Raw genomic sequence first — 18,221 nt, 5'->3', positions numbered from 1 at the left:
GCCGGTCGAGAAAAGGCTGGCTGGCTATGTGGGGAAGCCCAAGCGGGTATGGATCGTATGGTACGTCAGAGGCCCGGTCGCTTCCCGTTATCTCCAAGCAACGGCGATGCTCTCTCCGCAGTAACTGGATTCACTCTACCTTTTTGATAGCGGATTCTCCAGGCACCAGGGTAAATTTTGCTATGGTGGATTGGTGTCTTGGATGATAAGTGCATTCATTCATTGTCCACATGTGCCTTCACTCTCGTTGACTCTCCCTTTCATGGTTGGACAGTCTGCTCCTGCAAGGTTAGCGCGGATCCCCGATCGACACCTCATTCGGTCCCCCGGCTATCCTGCTGTACACCATTCTGACTCTCAACTCCCAGAATAACCTATCTGTCACTTGACCTGTCTCGTTTACGTTAGGCTGCGTTAGATATTCTCCGAGAGGTTGTGGACATCTGCGTCTACACCCCATTTATCATATCTGGAGCGTCACCGCCGGTTCCTTGTCGCCCACTCCATACCTTGTCACTGGCAATCATGGGCCCTCTACGACTCCGCATTGAGGGACGAACTTTCAAGGACTCGCACAATAGAGAGATTACACTAAGAGGAATAAACGTGGCTGGCGAATGCAAATATCCTAAGAACCCTGATACACCGTCCTACGTTTCTGATAATTTCTTTGACGCCGATAACGTTTCCTTCGTCGGTCGCCCTTTTTCACTCGACGACGCTCATACACACTTTGCTAGGCTACGCAAATGGGGTTACAATACTCTGCGATACATCTTCACTTGGGAAGCGATTGAACATGAGGGGCCCGGAAAGTACGATGATGAATGGATAGCATTCACTATTGAAGTCCTGCGTATCGCCAAGCAATACCAATTCTATGTCTTTCTGGATCCTCACCAAGATGTGGTATGTCTCCAATGAATATGCTGGATTGGTGATACGAGCCCTTACTGAACAAGACCAGTGGTCTAGACTATCGGGAGGCTCCGGTGCGCCAGCCTGGACACTCTACGCAGCAGGCTTAAACCCCCGGACGTTCAAGAAGACCGAAGCTGCCCTTGTTCAGAATACTTATGATATTCCGGCTGAATTTCCTAAAATGATTTGGAGTACGAACTATACCCGTCTTGTCTGTCAAACAATGTTTACACTGTTTTGGGGAGGTCGGGATTTCGCTCCGAAGGCGATAATCAACGGCATGAACATACAGGACTATCTGCAAGGGCACTTCATTGCGGCGTGTCGATATTTCGCCCAGAAGATTCATGAAGCTGGCGACATTGAGAATGACGTCGTTATCGGGTGGGAGAGCATGAATGAGCCCCATCGCGGACTCATTGGAGTACAGGACATATCCGTGATCCCACCGGAGCAACAGCTTCAGCTCGGCACATCGCCCACCGCTTTCCAAGCCATGCTTACTGGTTCGGGACGAGCGTGCGAGCAAACAACCTGGAATTTTGGCAGCTTTGGCCCTCACCAGACCGGCAGAGAACTTGTAGACCCTGAGGGTGAATCTGCATGGCTGCCAGCTGATTATGACGATCAGAAATACGGCTGGAAGCGCGATCCCGATTGGAAATTAGGCAAGTGTCTTTGGGCTCAACATGGAGTTTGGGATCCGTCAACGGACCAACTTCTCCAGAAAGATTACTTTTCAAAAGTGCCACAGACCGGAGAACCCCTGGACTATGATAGGTTTACCAATACGTATTTTATGGAACATTACAGGGCTTACAGGGATGCCCTCCGAAGCGTCTGGCCGGGGGCCATCATGTTGTGCCAACCGCCGGTTATGGAAATCCCCCCAGACTTGAAGGGAACAGCCGATGATGATCCTAACATGGTCCATGCGGTACATTATTACGATGGACTGACACTTCTGACGAAACATTGGTAGGTACCTACTCAAACGTACACATCCTACGGTGCTGACAGCCACAGGAACCGGCTATACAATGTGGACGTGATCGGTGTTCTTCGAGGAAAGTATCTCACTCCGGCATTTGCCGTCAAGATCGGAGAGACAGCCATTCGAAATTGCCTGCGAGATCAGCTCAAATTCCTCCGGGATGAAAGTCTGACGTACATGGGGGATCATCCGCTGATTTTCACCGAGATTGGTATTCCCTATGACATGGACGACAAACATGCCTACAAAACCGGTGATTATAGCAGCCAAGTCAGTGCGATGGATGCGAACCACTTCGCTCTAGAAGGAAGCACAGGCAATGGTTTCACGCTGTGGCTGTACACCACCACGGTAAGCACCGCCATCATGACCGTTTCGAAGAGAAATCCTGTCTAATAAGTTACTTCTATCGTTTCACAGAACAACCACGAGTGGGGCGATAACTGGAACGGCGAAGATCTGTCAATCTACTCCCTCGATGATCTGGAGCTGCCAAGTGGGAAGCTTCTGGCACTGGAGGGTGAGTCCCGAACGGACCCCGACCCTCATTCGCCCGCCTACTCGGAAAGTCAAGGCAATCCAGAGCACCATCAGGTTGGACCCGATAATCTGAAGGACGCGCTGGCCACACCGTCCATTACGTCAGAATACACCCAATCCAATGCAGACAAATTGGGCTTTCGAGCTGGAGAGGCATTCATCCGACCCAGCCCGATCTATACCTATGGAGATGTCTCGAAGTATCTTTTTGACCTTCGCAACTGCACGTTCACCCTATCGCTGGTCGGCAGTAAGAGGATCCTGGGAGATGAGGTGGCCACGGAGATCTACTTGCCCGAATTCCATTTCCCTGATACCCAAACCGTGGTCTCGGTCAGTAGTGGAGAATGGAGGATCGATTACACAGAGATCAACTCGATCAAGGTGCAGCGGCTCCGCTGGTGGCATATGGAAGGGGAGCAGGATATCAAAATCCAAGGTGTGAAGCGGAAACCCGGCGATCTGAGCAGTGTGTCGGCGGATGATCTGAGCTATCTCGAGCAGTGCCAGAAAGGTGGATGCACGGTGATGTAGATGGCTGGACCATCGCTGTTGCGTACTGGTACAGCATATGTCGTGACAATATTTCCTCAGATGTTGGGTGGAGTTTTCGGCCATACTATAGTTTACAGGTCACACTTATTAGTCTACGGCAAATTGTTCAACTGTCCTTAGTATATCCTGTCATAGAACATAGCAACGTAGATGTAAGCACGGTCACTAGGAGTAGACTGAAGCCGGCTATGTTTTAAGGGGTAAATAAACTCTCCTTTTTCTGTATGGCAACGGAGAGGGGAAGATCGAGGGCTGATCCGGGCCTTATCGATAAGGCCAACCCCGGGAAGCGGTGAAGGGCAGGGCGTGATGTGAGTGGTGCAAGCCCCTCCCTGACCGCCTAGTCGGTGTGGTGATTGGAGCAGCGGCGCGTGGAAAATTCACAGTGAGCTATTTATGATTGATTATGGTTCACCATTCTATTGTTGTTCCCGATCCTCTTCTTCCCTTAAGGTACTTTTCTTACTACTGCTACTTACTTCCTATCCCATTTCTGCACACTCTCTTCCTTCCCCCCCCCCCCCAGTCCAGCTATCGGACGTGATAGATTCGGGTTCCCCCGCTCCCCCTCAACTCAAACAAGCACCAAGAGGAGAAACAATTCCTCATTTCCCGTCGTACTCGGAACATTCCTAGTTTCCCCCGTGGTTCCCTTCCCCCTCATAAACCCTTTCTTTAGGCAGAAACCACATCCCCCAATTCATTCCAGAACACCCACTGCACCGCCGAGCCGCAACTGCCTCGGAGGCGGTTGCCGTGTGTCGCCCACCTTTTTCTGGAAGGCTGATTGCGGCAGCGTTTGTTATTTGCCCAACGCAGTGCTACCTGACCCGCAACGACGGATCTCTCTCATCGGGAAGAGTGACCAAGGCTTTGCAAGGGCCTAGATCATGCCGGCATTGGTGCTGCCACTGGAGAAAGTCTTGAGTTAAAATCATTCCGCTATACTTATCCATCACTCGTCCCCCGGCGGCACTAGTCCCGTCAGATCCTATCCATGGCGGCCGAGGCAGATCTATCGGAGGGCCGCATGGCCGACATCATCCGTGCCCTTGAGCTCATCCATAGCCCCTCCTCGACAAATGAGCTGCGCAGGGAGGCCTTGACCTTTGTGGAAGCTCAGAAAGAAAGCAAATCTGCTGCTCGTAATGGTTTCCTGCTGGCTTCCCCCGAACAGAGCAACCCCTTGGTTCGCTACTTCGGCTTGGGTCTGCTAGATCACGTCTTGCGTCACACCTCCTTTGAGGCTTCAGAACAGATTGACGCCCTTAGGGGTCTGGTCCTCAAGCTGGCAGAATCAGTACGCCCAGAAGATCCTCCGTACATACGCAACAAAATCACTCAATTATGGGCCGAAGTCGCCAAACGAAGCTGGGGCTTGGACTGGAACGACATGGACGCCACGCTCGTTCAGTTCTGGGGTGCTAGTCTTGTTCACAAGGAATTAGTCCTCTCAATTCTGGAAACCCTGTCCGAAGACATATTCTACCGTGAAGACACCGTTTCTTCCCTGCGCGGCACGGATCTCAATCGGGCTCTGGTGGAGATCTGCACTCCCCTGTCGGTCTTCGAGGAGATTCACCCAAAGAAGGACAGTGTTGAACTGCGCTGTGGACCGGAAGGTTGGCTTTCCCGCATCTGTGGCTTCCTTGCCGATTGTATCGGGAACATCCAAAACTCGAAGCAAGCAAAAGACTCCGCCCTCAAAGCTCTCGCGACTCTCAAGTCCGTCCTTGCATGGTCTATCCCCAAGGCAATTCTCTCTGCCAACTGCGTTCCTTCAATTGCGAGGGCCTTCACCTGTAATGACGAATATGTGTTGCTGGTAAGTCTCCACCCAACCTGTGAAAGTCGTGCGAGGAGCAGCACGTGCTAATATCAACAAAATTAGGCCGCGGTTGAAGCTCTGCATGCCTTGTACAGTCGTTCCAATGTCGACATCGAGGGTTTCCAACCACTTGTCCACGTCATGTACGAAACGGAGTCCTTGAATGTGCTGCAGAAACTTTACGAATGGTCCGTCGTTGGGCCTGACGATGTCGACGATCTACGGTACACCATATGTAAGAAGCTGTCTGAGGTATGGAAGAGAACTACACTTGTTGGGAGGCATATACTAACGTATCATGGATAGGTATTATCGTATGTTGCGGGATTCCTTGAGGAAAAGTCTTTTGCCCTGGAAAGCGTACAGGGTCTTAACCTTCCGTTCTTCTTCCACCTCACCGTCAGCGTTATTCAGAACCAAAGTCTTACTGTTTCGATTCCCGTTCTTCATGTGTGGTCTAAGTTAATCGCATCGGAGAGGATCGGAAATACAGACTTGGTCACTGGCCTTGTGCCTTCCCTGCTGAGTATTTGTACCGAACGATTGATTCGTTGGGAGTCTTTTCCGTCTGATTCAGAAAATGCCACGGTTGTGTTCCTGAACGAGGACATCGACACTATTCCCGAGAGACATGCTTTCGTTGGTAATTACAGGCGCTACTGCTCATCTATCATTGAGAGCATCGTACAGAAGAGACCACAGGAAGCCATTCTTCATATCTTATCCGAAGTTGACTCTAACCTAGACAATCTCTACGCCGGAGTGGAGCCTTTTAGCGGTATGTATGTCTTGTCTGACTTCGAGTTGCTAGCTAAACCCTGCATTAGTCAAGTCGTTTTCGAAGAACTCGATGCCCCTGATGCGTGCCGACACGCAGTTTGCAGTCGTTGAGGCAACGTTGAAGGGATACAATAAATGGGTGTCTGCGCATGGAAGGATGCCCCAGCAGGATGTGCGAAACACGGGTCCAATTGCCTTTCTTCAGCTAACGTCAATGTAGGAACAGAAGCGTAGCGAGCTAGAACAGATGTTGGAGGCGTGGGCTTTCAAGCTGATGCAGCGGCACTTTGAGGTTCGACTGACTTGCCCTCGGATGTTAAGTTTCAATTCACCTAACTCACATCACATTACAGGATCCCATCCTCAAGCAGCGAGTCATCAAGCTTGTTGTCGATATATCATCCAAGGCTCTCGATAAAACCCCCAGCTTTGCACTCAAGGCCCTAGAGTATATCCTCATGACACGTCTACCCGACCAGCCGGAATACCCAGTGTACTCCGAGTCCGTCAAGGAACTTCACGGCTTGACCAGCCATGAACTCCGGAGGTTGGCTATGCGTTATGCTGACTACTTTGCTGTAAGCTAGTTCGGCCATGGCTTTAAGCACTGCTAACTGTTCCGTCACAGACCTTCTATGACATACTCGAGCCTAAAATCAAGGAGATCAGCATGGCTAACCGGGTAGACGATAAGCTTCAAATGGAGCTGACCTCGATCCTGCTCATCATCATGTATGGCTCAATCACATTTACTCAAGCATTCTAGTGCTGACCTTGCAGGCAACGTGCAAACAATGTCGAACCATATCTCCGCCAGTCTCAACTTGTGTCTTTCGTGGAGCCCATCAAAAACGCTTGGCAGGAAGAGGAGTTCCGTAACATGAGCTCAACGTTTGAAGGCTTCTGCGTTATGCTCGGATTGCAGAGTGTCGGCCCATACATGCAAACACGACAGGCGCCGAAGATTGAGGACTGGTCATCGGTGCCTCTGGATAGCGAGGGAAAGCTCATCCAGGAAGAAATGACCAGGAAATTCCAGGTAATAACAACTGCGAATTCTTAACTAAGGGATGCTAACTCCTGGATAGCAATTGCCTTTGAGAGGCACCAAGACCATGCTGGCCGTTTCCTCGGACAAGCTGAAGAAGACAGATCAGGCGTACGAATTGGCCTGCAATATCTGGCATGACATTATTCCAACAATCCTGCCAACGTTACTGCAGCTTGTCAGGTAAGCCTTCTGCCCATCAGCCCTGTATATCCGGCTAACCCACACACAGTAACGCACATGCCTTCCACAATCCGGAGAACTGGGGTGGTTTGCCTCATGACATGCGCGGTGTTGTCGAGCGTATCCTAACCGATAGATTTTGGCAAGCTGGAATTTCCACTGGAAGCCGGGATGAATTCTATGCTAAGATCACGGCCTCGAGGGCCTCGCTTGAGGGATTTGCATCCTCAGTAAGAGGCAAGATTCGAGCAGTTAGAGAATCCTGCTATTCCATGTTGTTCAGCATGAGTAGGCTGCGAGAGCATTTCTATGGGTTCGCAGAACTTCCCGGCCCCCTTGCCCAGGCGCTGTTTAAGGACTCTCCCCACCTTTCCTCTCATCAATTCTCCGTCCTTCTCAACATCTCAAGATGCTTGATTGATGACTGCCCTGTCCGCTTCCGGGCCCAATTCCTGCCTCCAATGCTCTCCACTCTCTTCACAAACATTGACAAGAAAGTGACATCTGAGTGGGACGCCATTGAACGCCAGAAGGAAGGCCTTGGAGAAGGGGATCTAACCGATGAAATGAAATCGGAGAGTATCCTACGGCAGTTGACGTACTCCGCAGTGATCTTTGTGGCCAGCCTCCTGGACCCGCAGAGAGGGGGTAAGTTTCCGGTGACATCCTGATATTGTGATCTTTATAATATTCTAACTCCTTGTCACAGACCCCGACGACGAGCCAGTAGATCCCAGTGTGCCACAGGCGGCACCGGCGCTCTCTGACTCCATCCGGCACTTTGTCCTCTCTTCTCCGGAGATCTTCGAGCCGGTGATGCTCTTCTGCACTCATGCCCTCCGTATGCGCGATACGCGGTGCTGCAGCATCATCACTCGCGTCATTCGCTCCATCCTTCAAGACTTTGCGCCTCCCAATGATACAGCAACAACCGTAACGATCCGCGAGTTCATCTCTTCCGAGGTGCTCAAGGCCTGCATCACATCTGTGCATGAACCTTACTTCGTTGACATGCAAAAAGATCTTGCCCAGCTCATTGCTTCTATCTGGATACTGTATGGATCGTCCAGCCCCACCCCGCGGGCTGTGATGCTCAGTCTTCCAGGCTTGGATGAACAACGGGTTGCCAACGCAGAGGCCGCACTTATCCGTTCTTCGGCAGCGCGACAGCAGCGTGCCTTGATTTTGGATCTTCTGGAAGGCCTGAGGGGTGTGAGTATCGCCGAGCAGGGTAAGATCCTGGGCTCTCGTGAAGAACGCCGGAAGGCCAGGAGTGCGCTACAAGAAAGGTACATGAGTACTGGTGAGATGGAGGGTCAACAGAATCACAAGGTTGATATCAACGATGGCCCGGACCTCGCCGGTGTCGCGGACTTGTTCGGCTAAAAATCTCCCACAGATTTGGTGCGGCGGCCGCTCATACCCAGGTCTTCCCTTGTATAGTATGGTGGCTTTGGTTTCATGCCTACTTTCCGACGTCACAGCCACCTTTTTGCGGTTTTGACTTTTTATTTTCACATATATAAGCACATAGACGCCTAGCCACGCAGCATAGTCTAATGTAGCAGCGATCGATAGACGCCACTTGGCAAAGAAAAACAAAAGAAAGAAATACAAAACACTGAAAACGCATTGCGGAACTGGCCGGTCTCTTTGGTTTGGTATATCTACAACATACAATAGTAGCTCATCTTGACTATCCCGGTGCACCTGTTGATTCTCACGGAACCGCAGCCTACACGCCCATAACTGAATACTCCGAACCCATCATTTACCTGCACATGAACCCCCCGATCAGATCATGCGCAAGGCACACGCCCCCAAAAAGGGACGATCTGGGCAAACAGAAGACAACATAATCGAACGCACATAAATTTTATTATCTTCCAAGCGCTTATTGAGTGACCTTGCTGGGGGTATACGTGAAGGTAGGGCGGACAAAGCTGTTTTCGATAGGAATCTTGATTAGCCTTTCCCAGCCCAATTGACATCCGAATACGGGTGGAGAGAACATACCGGTCCGAGTTGTAGATCTTGGCGTCCGTACCAAGGAGCTCCTTCTCACGAGCCTTGTCGGCGAAGTACCGACGAGCCTGGTCACGGTCCTCCTCGGCCTGGAGAAGAGGCATGATGTGTATACGGCCCCACATCTTCTCACGAGCGAGTTCGCTGTTCATTCCCCTTATGTCAATATCCATTCCTTGTTTGCCGAGATTTCTGGTTTGTAGAGACGTACTATTGTTCACGAACACCGTAGAAGAGCTTGTAGTATCCGTAACCCATGATCAGGTGCATACCGATGAGGTAGTAGATGGGGCGGAAGCCACGGGCAGGGATGTTGCGCTATACATGAGGGCAGGTTCATTAGCAATTGGCTCGTGCCTCCGGACGTAGGGATCGAAATCATAGAAAGTAAGGTAGGGTGTGGTTGCTCGTGAATCGGATCCGATGGAACGTTGTTTCGTGTGGTTAACGCACCTTGTACTGCACGGGCAAGTAGCCCCCCTGCGGGGGCATGTCCTGAGGCATGGTGACTGAGGAGAAAAAGACTGGCGAGACAGAGAGGAGAGGGGTGCCGCAGCCTTTCAATTGAGGGTGGTGCTGGGAGATATGATGCGGTTGCGGATGGGAACTTGGGATGTTGTGTCACGTGAGACATGCATGGTTTGGTAATGGGCGCTGAGGGGGTTTTGATTGGTGGGTGTGCGGGGGGGCATTTTGGGTGATCTTCTTTACTTAGCCGCTGGGTGGGCTTCACTTACGTTCTACCGATTGCTGATTGTCTATTCACCTTCTTTTCTTTGTCTCTGTAAGGGATTGGTTATTGGTATTTTGACGGGGAAGAAAAAGAAGCCATTGCTAATTGAGCATTCTAACTACGCCATGGAGGAAGACAACGATCGGCCTAGAAAGCTTCCAAAGCTTGATCACGACGAGTCTCAGGATTCCGAACCCAGAATGACCGGTGCGCTGCAGGTCACGGATAATGCTTCTACAGCTGCTACGGCTGGCACAGACAATGGCGACAATGAGCAACCTACCATGGCATCCGAGAATGATAATACCCACGGCGCCGCCGACAGCACTACAGCCCCCACCACCGAAGATGGAGCGCCCAAGATCTCCAAGCGCGAGATGAAGCGCCAACGCCGCCGCGAACAATGGGACCAGCAGCGCGACCAGCGGCTCGCAAAGCGCAAAAAAACTGCACAGGCGCGCAAAGAGCGCCGGCGCGCAGCCTTCGAACAAGCGCGGCTGGACGGCACAGAAGCCGAACTCAAGAAGCAATACGAACGGACTCAGGAACGCTTCCGGAAGTCGACGCTGCTTCCGGTTACATTAGTGATTGACTGCGGATACGACGAATTGATGTTGGAGAAGGAGCGAATTTCACTGGGGTCGCAGATCACGCGGTCGTACTCGGACAACAGTCGGTCGGTGTATCGGTCGCACTTGGTGTTTTCGTCGTTCAATAAGAAGCTGAAGGAGCGGTTTGATACCAAGTTGAATAAGCATTATTTGAACTGGAAGGGGGTTAGGATCCTGCCGGATGATTTTGCGCAGGTGGCTGAGAAGGCGAAGGAGTGGATGGTTGTTCCTGACGGAGGTAAGATGGAGGGGATGTTTGCGGATAAAACGGATATGAAGCCTGAGGATGGGGAGGTGGTTTATCTGAGCAGTGATAGTCCCAACACGTTGACGGAGCTGAAGCCGTTCAGTACGTATATTATTGGGGGACTGGTGGATAAGAATCGGCACAAGGCGATTTGCTATAAGCAGGCTGTGGAGAAAGGAATCAAGACGGCCAAGTTGCCTATTGGGGACTATATACAGATGGCGTCCAGACAGGTGCTGGCTACGAATCATGTCGTGGAGATTATGCTCAAGTGGTTGGAGCTGGGAGATTGGGGCAAGGCGTTCCTTGCTGTTATTCCGCAGCGGAAGGGTGGTACGTTGAAGGAGTCGGGGGCTGAGGCCGAAGGGTCTCAGCAGGAGGAGAATAATGCAGAGGAGGAAGAGGAGGAGGCGTTGGAGAAGGCTCAGGAGGTTACTGATGAGGCTGTTGAAGAAGCCCAGCAGGCTGCAGAGGAGCCTGATCAAGCTATGGCGGAGGCACCTGTGGAGGGCAAGTGAGGGGCCTGGTGCCGATTATAGTGTATATATGCAGCCGTGTAAGCTGTCATGCGCTGTCTACTAGAGAAGTGGCTGGCCAATCTACATGTCTTCCAATGACTAGCAAGGAAGTGATGCTTCATAGTTACCTAGTTTGTAGAGCTAACTAACTACTCCGTAGATGGAAGTGATGTACGAAGTCAGTGCTGACATAATATGCACCGCCACACGTACAACGCCACATGGTTGCCACCGGGCGATGGATGACGGCAACCAAAACAACAACAACATCGCCGTTCCATCTTTTTTTCGTTTCCTCCTTCCAGAAGCTCCACAGAGACTCGCTTGCTCTTTGCTCTGCTTGCTGTCTGGGCCCTGGCTCTCTTCACTCTGCCCCGGACCAAGTCTCATCCTCCCCTATATACTTTCCGTCCCCCTCTCTTGTCTGGTGACCTGCCTCAATCCCTGCCCTAGCAACCCACTTTATTCCAAAGTTCAATAAACAAGGTTGCTGTTGCTGAGCAGCAAAGCTCCTCCAGCCATGTTTGTGCTCCGCAACGGTAAGTCCCTTCCCTTCCCGGATGTCTTTTCCTCAAGGACAGCTTTGCGTTCACTTTGGCTTTGCTACCCCGCCATCTGCCCCTCCTCCCCTCATCCTCCTTCCCTGCTTCCTCCCCTCCCGCCTTCATCACTTACCGGTTCCCTCTCATACTGACGTATCCTCTCGGGACCTATCCAGTGAGCAAGTACCTCTTTGGAGACTCTTCCAAGGAATCTATCATCGAGATCCCTCAGGGACAACTTTATCTCGTCCGCCCTCTGTCGCCCAAGGGCTACTCGGAACTCATCTTCAAGGACGCCGCCGCCTCCATCAGGCGCACCGGCCAGGAATTCCAGTATCAGCTCGTCATTCAGCGCGCCTACGAGGAAGGCGAAGAGGAGCTTGGAGAAGAGGACGACGAGCAAGGCGGCAGTGACAGCCTCGATAAGGACGAAAAGGTCTTCCTGCTCGATCAGGCTCTGCACTTTCGCTCCGAGGTGCGCGAAGGAGGACAAAAGATCTTGGCCTGGAGAGACCTGAGTGGCGACATTGGTGACCTTTTTGAATTTGTTTGCGACCCCTCCGTACCTTCGGATAAGGTTTCCACCTTCGAGCTAGCCGCTCTTCAGTGCCAGTACGAGCGCGCATACCGCCGCAGCTCCCAGAACGTGAGCCGCGAAGATCTGCAGGAGTTCTCATTCCAGGAGGAGAAGCCTATTCCGTCTGCAAGCCCTATCTCTTCTTCAGCACGGTCTCCTGCTCGGTCGCCGACATCTGGAGAGTCGACCGCCGCCATGGTGAAGGACGTCGAATACTCGCGGTCCAAGGGACAAATTAAACCTGCAGCCTCAGAGGAAGCCACCGTTGCTCCCCCTTCTGCAGCGCAGCCTGAGGCTAGGGAGGTCCTTGCCAAGGAGAAGGCCGAGCTGCACCTGTTCGACTTCGTGAGCGGAACGTTCGTTCTGCAGGCGGCCAACGTAACTGCGACTGTTTCTGAGATTGGTGACTGGAAGTATTGGCTTCAGATTAGCGGAGAAGACAAGGAGTGGCTGGGACAGGCTGTCGTTGCTGACATCAACCCCGTTTTCAACTTCGAGTATCTGTCGTTCATCTTTAATGCCTACAGTGAAGATGGCTCGGCGTTCTCTTGGCTCTTGCGCTTCAAGGACCAGGAGACTGAGGAGAGGTTCCAGGAGGGTCTCATGCAGGCTCTGTGGGAACAGCTGAACGAGATGAAGTGGACAAAGGTCAAGGAGCAAGAACGGGAGTATGTGCTGGACGCCTTCCAGGATCTCACCATGGAAGATGCAGAGGAACGCGAAGCCGAGGCCGAAGAGGAAGAAGAAGAAGAGGACGAGGAGGAAGACCACTACGACGGTCAACGCAGCGAACACTACGACTCTGACGAGGAGCAAGATGATGTTGTTACGCGGGATGATGATGGAAACGTCAACTCCCAGCTTGCCGTCGGTTACAAGCATGACCGCTCCTTCGTTGTCCGTGGCTCCAAGATTGGCGTCTTCAAGCACACTCCCGACAACAACTTGGAGTTCTCTACCAACATCTCCAAGGTTGAGACCCCCAGGGGCAAGCTCTTCAGCCCCAAGAAGGTCATGTTGCACGCCGAGGACACCAACATGATCCTTCAGAACGGTGACGACCCGAACTCGCTTTACCGGATGGACTTGGAGTATGGTAAGATTGTGGATGAGTGGAAGGTCCACGATGACATTCCAGTTACTACATTTGCTCCTGAGAGTGTGAGTATCCTATTTACTTGTCTATTGCGTGAGATAATTGCTAACTTAGCTAGAAATTCTCCCAAATGACCTCTGCACAGCCCTTCATTGGTGCTTCTAAGAACGCCCTCTACCGCATCGACCCCCGTGTCGACGGAAACAAGTTGGTGGACACAGACCTGAAGCAGTATGCCAGCAAGAACGAGTTTTCTTCGGTGGCTACCACTGAGAAGGGTTACATCGCCGTCGCCTCCAACAAGGGTGATATCCGGATGTTTGACCGTCTTGGAATCAACGCTAAGACACATATTCCTGCTCTGGGAGAACCGATCATCGGACTGGATGTGTCTGCGGACGGCCGCTGGGTTCTTGCAACCTGCCGGACATACCTCCTCCTTATCGACTCGCTACAGAAGGAGGGCAAGAACGAAGGCAAGCTAGGCTTTGAGCGCTCATTCGCCAAGGACTCCAAGCCTCAGCCTCGCCGTCTGGGTCTGCAGCCTGCCCATGTGGCCCAGTTCCAGCACGAGACGAAGAAGCCTATCAGCTTCACCCAGGCACGATTCAACACGGGTGTCGACAGTCAAGAGACTTCGATTGTTACGGCCACTGGTCCCTTCATCATCACCTGGAGCTTGAAGAAGGTCGTTGCCGGACGCAAGGACCCCTACACCATCAAGCGGTACGGCGAGGACGTGATGGCAGACAACTTCCGCTTTGGTTCGGACAAGAACGTCATTGTGGCCTTGCCTAACGAAGTCAACATGGTTGCCAAGAGGAGTTTGATGAAGCCCACTCGCGAGAGTATCGCCGGACCTCCCGTCACACCCCGTCGCAGGACCCAATGGGGCAGCCGGTTAGGAAGGGACGAGATTGTCAACTCGCCTTACTGATAGGTTGGCCTTTTTTGTGTTGAGTTTCTGCGCCGCTGCATACCCATCTTATGTTTTCGGTTCGTCATATTTTTTTATTTTCTTCTTGCACTCTGGTATTCTCCGAAACGCTTTAATGTCCTTACACGGTGATATGAACGGCTGGCGAACGGTTGCACTGCGGAATTAAGCATTGATGTTTGTACTCTTACTAGTAGCTGATAATACATCTACGAATCACGACTGACGTTGCACGATGGTTAATGGATGACATTCTGGGCCGGCTGGCCACGTAGTATATAGTTGCGCTCGTCGTCGATGGGTATCCCGTACCCAAAGCGGTGCTGCCTCAAACCTCCTCGTCGCTAGCTCAACGTAGGCATTTCAAGCCAGCAATTGCACATCCAGTCCCAAAGCACCGCCAACCAACCAATTCATGATTATCGACCATTCTGCCAGCAGATGATAGTCACGCACGCATCACGCTCCATTCCATTACGGTGCCAGGTTGGCACATATCTCAAGACCCGACATACCACACCTCCACACCAATGATATCGAACTTGACGCCCTCGTCCGAGAGCGGCTCATTGCCAAAAGTCTGGCACGACGCACTGACGCCTTTTTCGAGACTCGAGTCGACCCATAGGCCGTAGTGTCCATCACTGCTTCTATTAGCTCATTGCAAAAGAAAAGACCGAAGAATAGAGGAGGAAAACATACCCTCCACCCAAACTCAAAAACCCCGTTTCGCAAAACATCATATAATCATTAACCCCACTATACGGAAACGCCTTGAAGCGAATCTGCTCCGGCGTGACCGTCCCACTCGTCCTCCCACTCCCAGCACCATTTCCAGAGGTCGGAGAAAGCCACTTCTCGCCCTCCCCACGGCGTAGAGTCGTCGAACGCCCCGCGTTCGTTGTATCCGCGCTCGGAGGCAACGGTAACCCGGCCTTCTCCAGCACATCAGCCTCTACCCCTTCCTCACCACCATTGTCCCCATTCGCGTTACTGAAATTGCTGAGCATAGCGGTGGCAGGCGGCAACACGCTCGCCCTCCAGAGGAAACACTCCCCGGTACCATAGTAATGCGAGTCCGGGTGCGGAGGATCAGTCATGTAGGCGCCGAAGACGGCGTTCGAGGATGGCGAGGCGTCGCGGATGACGAGGACGTAGCCGGCGCGGGGGCTGCGGGTGGATGCGATATCGCGGCAGTTGTCGTATAGGGTGGAGAGGGAGGCGCCGTCGCGGTCCAGACTGTAGGCTAGGTGCCAGGTGTTGCAGAGCTGGAGGCGCGGGGGCACCAGGAGGCGGATTTCTTCGGCGAGGGAGCGTGTGAGCAGGGTGGAGGGGTCGGAGAGGGTGAGGGGGGTAAGAGGAGGGGGTTGGAAGGGGGATGCGGTGCGGACGGGGGTGAAAACTGGGTTGTTGTTGGTGGTGGTGTCGGTGGTGGTGGTTTTGCGACGCATGTTGTTGGTGGTGTTGGTGGAGGGGTCGGTGAGGCGGCGATAAAGGCCGGAGACGACGTGGGTGACTGGGTAGGAGAAGTAGGAGGCGGCGGATTGTTGGAGAGAGGAGGGGGTGGTTGCGGTGGTGCTGGTGCTGGTGCTGGTTGTGGGGGGAGGTCGAGATCCAGATCTCGAGCTTGACGAGGACGACATGCGGGCAATGACGTGGGTGTTAAGGGATTAAAGGAGGGAGAGGGGGAGATTAATAATGGGGAAAGGGGGAGATCATGCAATTGAGATGGACGGAGGAGGGGGTAGAATGGGATAGGGGAGGAGAGGATGAGGTGGTGGAGAGGAAGATAAGACGATGGGGAGATGCAAGAAGGAGGAGGAGATTGATTGATTAATTAATGTTCGTCACGCTTTGCGGATCGGCGGGTGAGCTTCTATACGGAGGATTCCTGGCTACTTTCAGTAATCAGTCGTGCTGGTGCACGTCACGGCGCATGCCAATTATCGTACAATTTTTGAGACAGAACATATTGTGAATTGGACTACGGAGATACTACTATCTGATGACGTTAATTACTAGTTTACTGTATCCCTACTTCTGCCACACCTGCTCGACAAACGCCGTTAGATCGGCCTTGAGCTCGCGTGGACGCTCCAATGCGGCAAAGTGTCCTCCCTGTCGATCAACGTCAGATTTTCAACACACGAACTCATAGCGGTATTATCTTACCTCTGTATGATCCTGGAAGAAGACTAGATCTCCTGTGGTAGCAATCCAGCTTCGAGGCACGGGGCAAAGGTCCTTAGGGAAGAACGAGAACCCGAATGGTTTGTGAATATATAATTCGTTCTGCAGCATCGTCGCTCCGTTGGGCACAGAGGCGGTGGGGGTAGTCTTCATTATTAGCCAAACATATACTACTAGTATGACGATCGAGATTGCATTCTTCAAACATACCTCACGGTAGGAATAAATAGCCCGTGGAAAACTCTCAGTGAGCCAATACAGGCTTACCATCTCAAGAATTGTCGTAGAAGGGAGGGGCTCATCCACCCATTGGAGGTATTTCTCACCAACCCTGGATTCAATCAGTCAGGTACTCTAACATAAATTTGTCGAAAAGAAGCAAACCCACCATGCGAGTAAAGCGATCGGACTGCTGGACAGCACATGGCCGATCGTACTGGGCCGAGTACTGTGCTCCAGGGCATAAGCTAGGCCATTGGTCATGAATTTCTCCATTCGCGCGAGTCCTTCTTTCTCCGCCGCAGTCAAGCTCTCCGTTGACAGGCCTTCAGGGGGAGCTCTCATTGCGCATAAGTTCACTATACTGTTAGTGTCTTACAAATGTATATGAGGGCTTATCACTTACAATGAACCGCTGGTGGAAGTTAGCAATGACTGCATCTTCGATGACGAGGTACACTAACCTTTGCAGGCGTCGAAGCTTACGCCCAGAACCCGCCCTACAAAACTACCAATATCACCTCCCTGGATAACATAGCCACTGCCGAACCCGAGGTCCTTCATCAACTGGTCTACGACCCGGGCGATGTCAACCAAGCCGAAATCCCTGTCCAGTGGGGGACCAGACGAGAAGGTGTACCCAGGAAGGGATGGAACAATTAGATGGAAAGGTAAGGTTTCAGGAGAGTACTCCTCGCTGAATAGCTGGAGGATTGGGTAGAATTCAACGAAGTTGCCTGTGTAACTTATTAGGGCAGGCTGACATGTATGCTTGCTTGGACAGAGTATATACTTACCGGGCCAACCATGGAGCAATGCGATGGGCACAGCATCCTCCCTCTGAGAAAATAAGGCAGCAAAGTGCACTGTGAGACCCTCAATCTCCGTAGTAAACTGGGGGAAAGAGTTCATTCGAGCTTCAAATGTTCGCCTGGATTGATCAGTGAGCATTGTACATCGATGGACTAGATAGGCAATCGAACCAGTCAAATTCCGAGACCCATTTCTCCCGCATGGATGACAGCCATTCGGAAGTGACGCCAAACCGGCCATCTGATTGCAGGTTCTCATAGGTGGGAGGGGCGATTTTGGATAGTCGGATGAGGGTTTTCAGGTCATTCAGCTGCTCATCGGGGATGGAGACAGTGAAGGGAGTAGGAGAAATGCTGGCCGAGGAGGGAAGCTTGGCGAACGGAGCAGACATGATGAATTAATGCTAAAGAAAGTGAGGATACAGAGGAGATAGGAATCGAAAGAGAGGAGTAGTGAGAAATGAGGGGTTGCCCAGCAGAAGTATTCAAAGTGATTGATGCATGCTGGGCGGGGTCACGGCTGGTCCGAGGCTCACTCTCAATGCTAATGATTTCTCCTCCATTCAGCATCACGCAGATACGACAGTGTAAAGATTGGACAGAGCTACCGTGCTTATAAATCTTTCACTAAACCCCCTTGGCCTTTCATTTCGCATCTTCTGTCAATATTCACGTCAGCAGATACCAGCTCTTTTCCCAATGCGGATGGGTGCAGTTATTACCCGTCTAGAACATTAGTTAGTACTCCCGCCATCTATATATTCGAGAGTATGTTTACTCACGAACAATCTGGAACTTAAAAAGCGCCTAGAAGTATCTGGGGACCCAGATAATTCAAATGAGGCCAGGAAATAACTAACACTGA

General features: G+C 52.0%; 7 protein-coding genes across 7 annotated transcripts; 4 read left to right on the top strand and 3 right to left on the bottom strand.

Annotated features, from left to right (window-relative positions):
* Positions 1-148: 148 nt before the first annotated feature.
* BDQ94DRAFT_109106 (sterylglucosidase 1) lies at positions 149-3,139 on the top strand. Its single transcript, XM_026763531.1, has 4 exons — positions 149-909; positions 968-1,899; positions 1,948-2,266; positions 2,336-3,139. The coding sequence occupies exons 1-4, from the start codon at positions 526-528 to the stop codon at positions 2,987-2,989; spliced, it is 2,289 nt and encodes a 762-aa protein (XP_026620776.1). The 5' UTR covers positions 149-525; the 3' UTR covers positions 2,990-3,139.
* An 868-nt stretch (positions 3,140-4,007) lies between these two features.
* BDQ94DRAFT_175341 (karyopherin MSN5) lies at positions 4,008-8,235 on the top strand (the record flags this gene model as incomplete). Its single annotated transcript, XM_026772500.1, has 11 exons — positions 4,008-4,835; positions 4,902-5,090; positions 5,145-5,616; positions 5,666-5,790; positions 5,839-5,910; positions 5,972-6,196; positions 6,247-6,350; positions 6,399-6,657; positions 6,707-6,849; positions 6,899-7,497; positions 7,559-8,235. The coding sequence occupies 11 exons, from the start codon at positions 4,008-4,010 to the stop codon at positions 8,233-8,235; spliced, it is 3,693 nt and encodes a 1,230-aa protein (XP_026620775.1).
* Positions 8,236-8,612: 377 nt separating this feature from the next.
* Positions 8,613-9,448, bottom strand: BDQ94DRAFT_109068 (putative NADH-ubiquinone oxidoreductase subunit GRIM-19). The gene is made up of 4 exons (XM_026763530.1): positions 9,328-9,448; positions 9,086-9,192; positions 8,866-9,018; positions 8,613-8,792 (listed from the first exon to the last, which is right to left on the bottom strand). The coding sequence occupies exons 1-4, from the start codon at positions 9,376-9,378 to the stop codon at positions 8,744-8,746; spliced, it is 360 nt and encodes a 119-aa protein (XP_026620774.1). The 5' UTR covers positions 9,379-9,448; the 3' UTR covers positions 8,613-8,743.
* A 152-nt stretch (positions 9,449-9,600) lies between these two features.
* trm10 (tRNA (guanine(9)-N(1))-methyltransferase) lies at positions 9,601-11,339 on the top strand. Its single transcript, XM_026768108.1, has one exon. The coding sequence runs from the start codon at positions 9,733-9,735 to the stop codon at positions 10,981-10,983; it is 1,251 nt and encodes a 416-aa protein (XP_026620773.1). The 5' UTR covers positions 9,601-9,732; the 3' UTR covers positions 10,984-11,339.
* BDQ94DRAFT_153224 (uncharacterized protein) lies at positions 11,340-14,374 on the top strand. The gene is made up of 3 exons (XM_026768107.1): positions 11,340-11,522; positions 11,702-13,263; positions 13,317-14,374. The coding sequence occupies exons 1-3, from the start codon at positions 11,504-11,506 to the stop codon at positions 14,133-14,135; spliced, it is 2,400 nt and encodes a 799-aa protein (XP_026620772.1). The 5' UTR covers positions 11,340-11,503; the 3' UTR covers positions 14,136-14,374.
* A 14-nt stretch (positions 14,375-14,388) lies between these two features.
* BDQ94DRAFT_184297 (putative oxidative stress response protein Oxr1) lies at positions 14,389-15,778 on the bottom strand (the record flags this gene model as incomplete). Its single annotated transcript, XM_026774617.1, has 2 exons — positions 14,389-14,779; positions 14,838-15,778. 2 exons carry the CDS (start codon positions 15,776-15,778, stop codon positions 14,635-14,637), a joined length of 1,086 nt encoding a protein of 361 aa, XP_026620771.1. The 3' UTR covers positions 14,389-14,634.
* A 391-nt stretch (positions 15,779-16,169) lies between these two features.
* On the bottom strand, positions 16,170-17,748 carry BDQ94DRAFT_175336 (epoxide hydrolase family protein; the record flags this gene model as incomplete). Its single annotated transcript, XM_026772499.1, has 8 exons — positions 16,170-16,253; positions 16,308-16,472; positions 16,536-16,656; positions 16,714-16,903; positions 16,951-16,959; positions 17,009-17,281; positions 17,342-17,475; positions 17,528-17,748. 8 exons carry the CDS (start codon positions 17,746-17,748, stop codon positions 16,170-16,172), a joined length of 1,197 nt encoding a protein of 398 aa, XP_026620770.1.
* Positions 17,749-18,221: the final 473 nt, after the last annotated feature.

This window comes from Aspergillus welwitschiae, assembly GCF_003344945.1.
Source record: "Aspergillus welwitschiae strain CBS 139.54b unplaced genomic scaffold BDQ94scaffold_53, whole genome shotgun sequence".
Classification (NCBI taxonomy): domain Eukaryota; kingdom Fungi; phylum Ascomycota; class Eurotiomycetes; order Eurotiales; family Aspergillaceae; genus Aspergillus; species Aspergillus welwitschiae.
The sequence above is the reverse complement of the archived record's forward strand: the minus strand, read 5'-3'. Positions and strand labels throughout refer to the sequence as shown.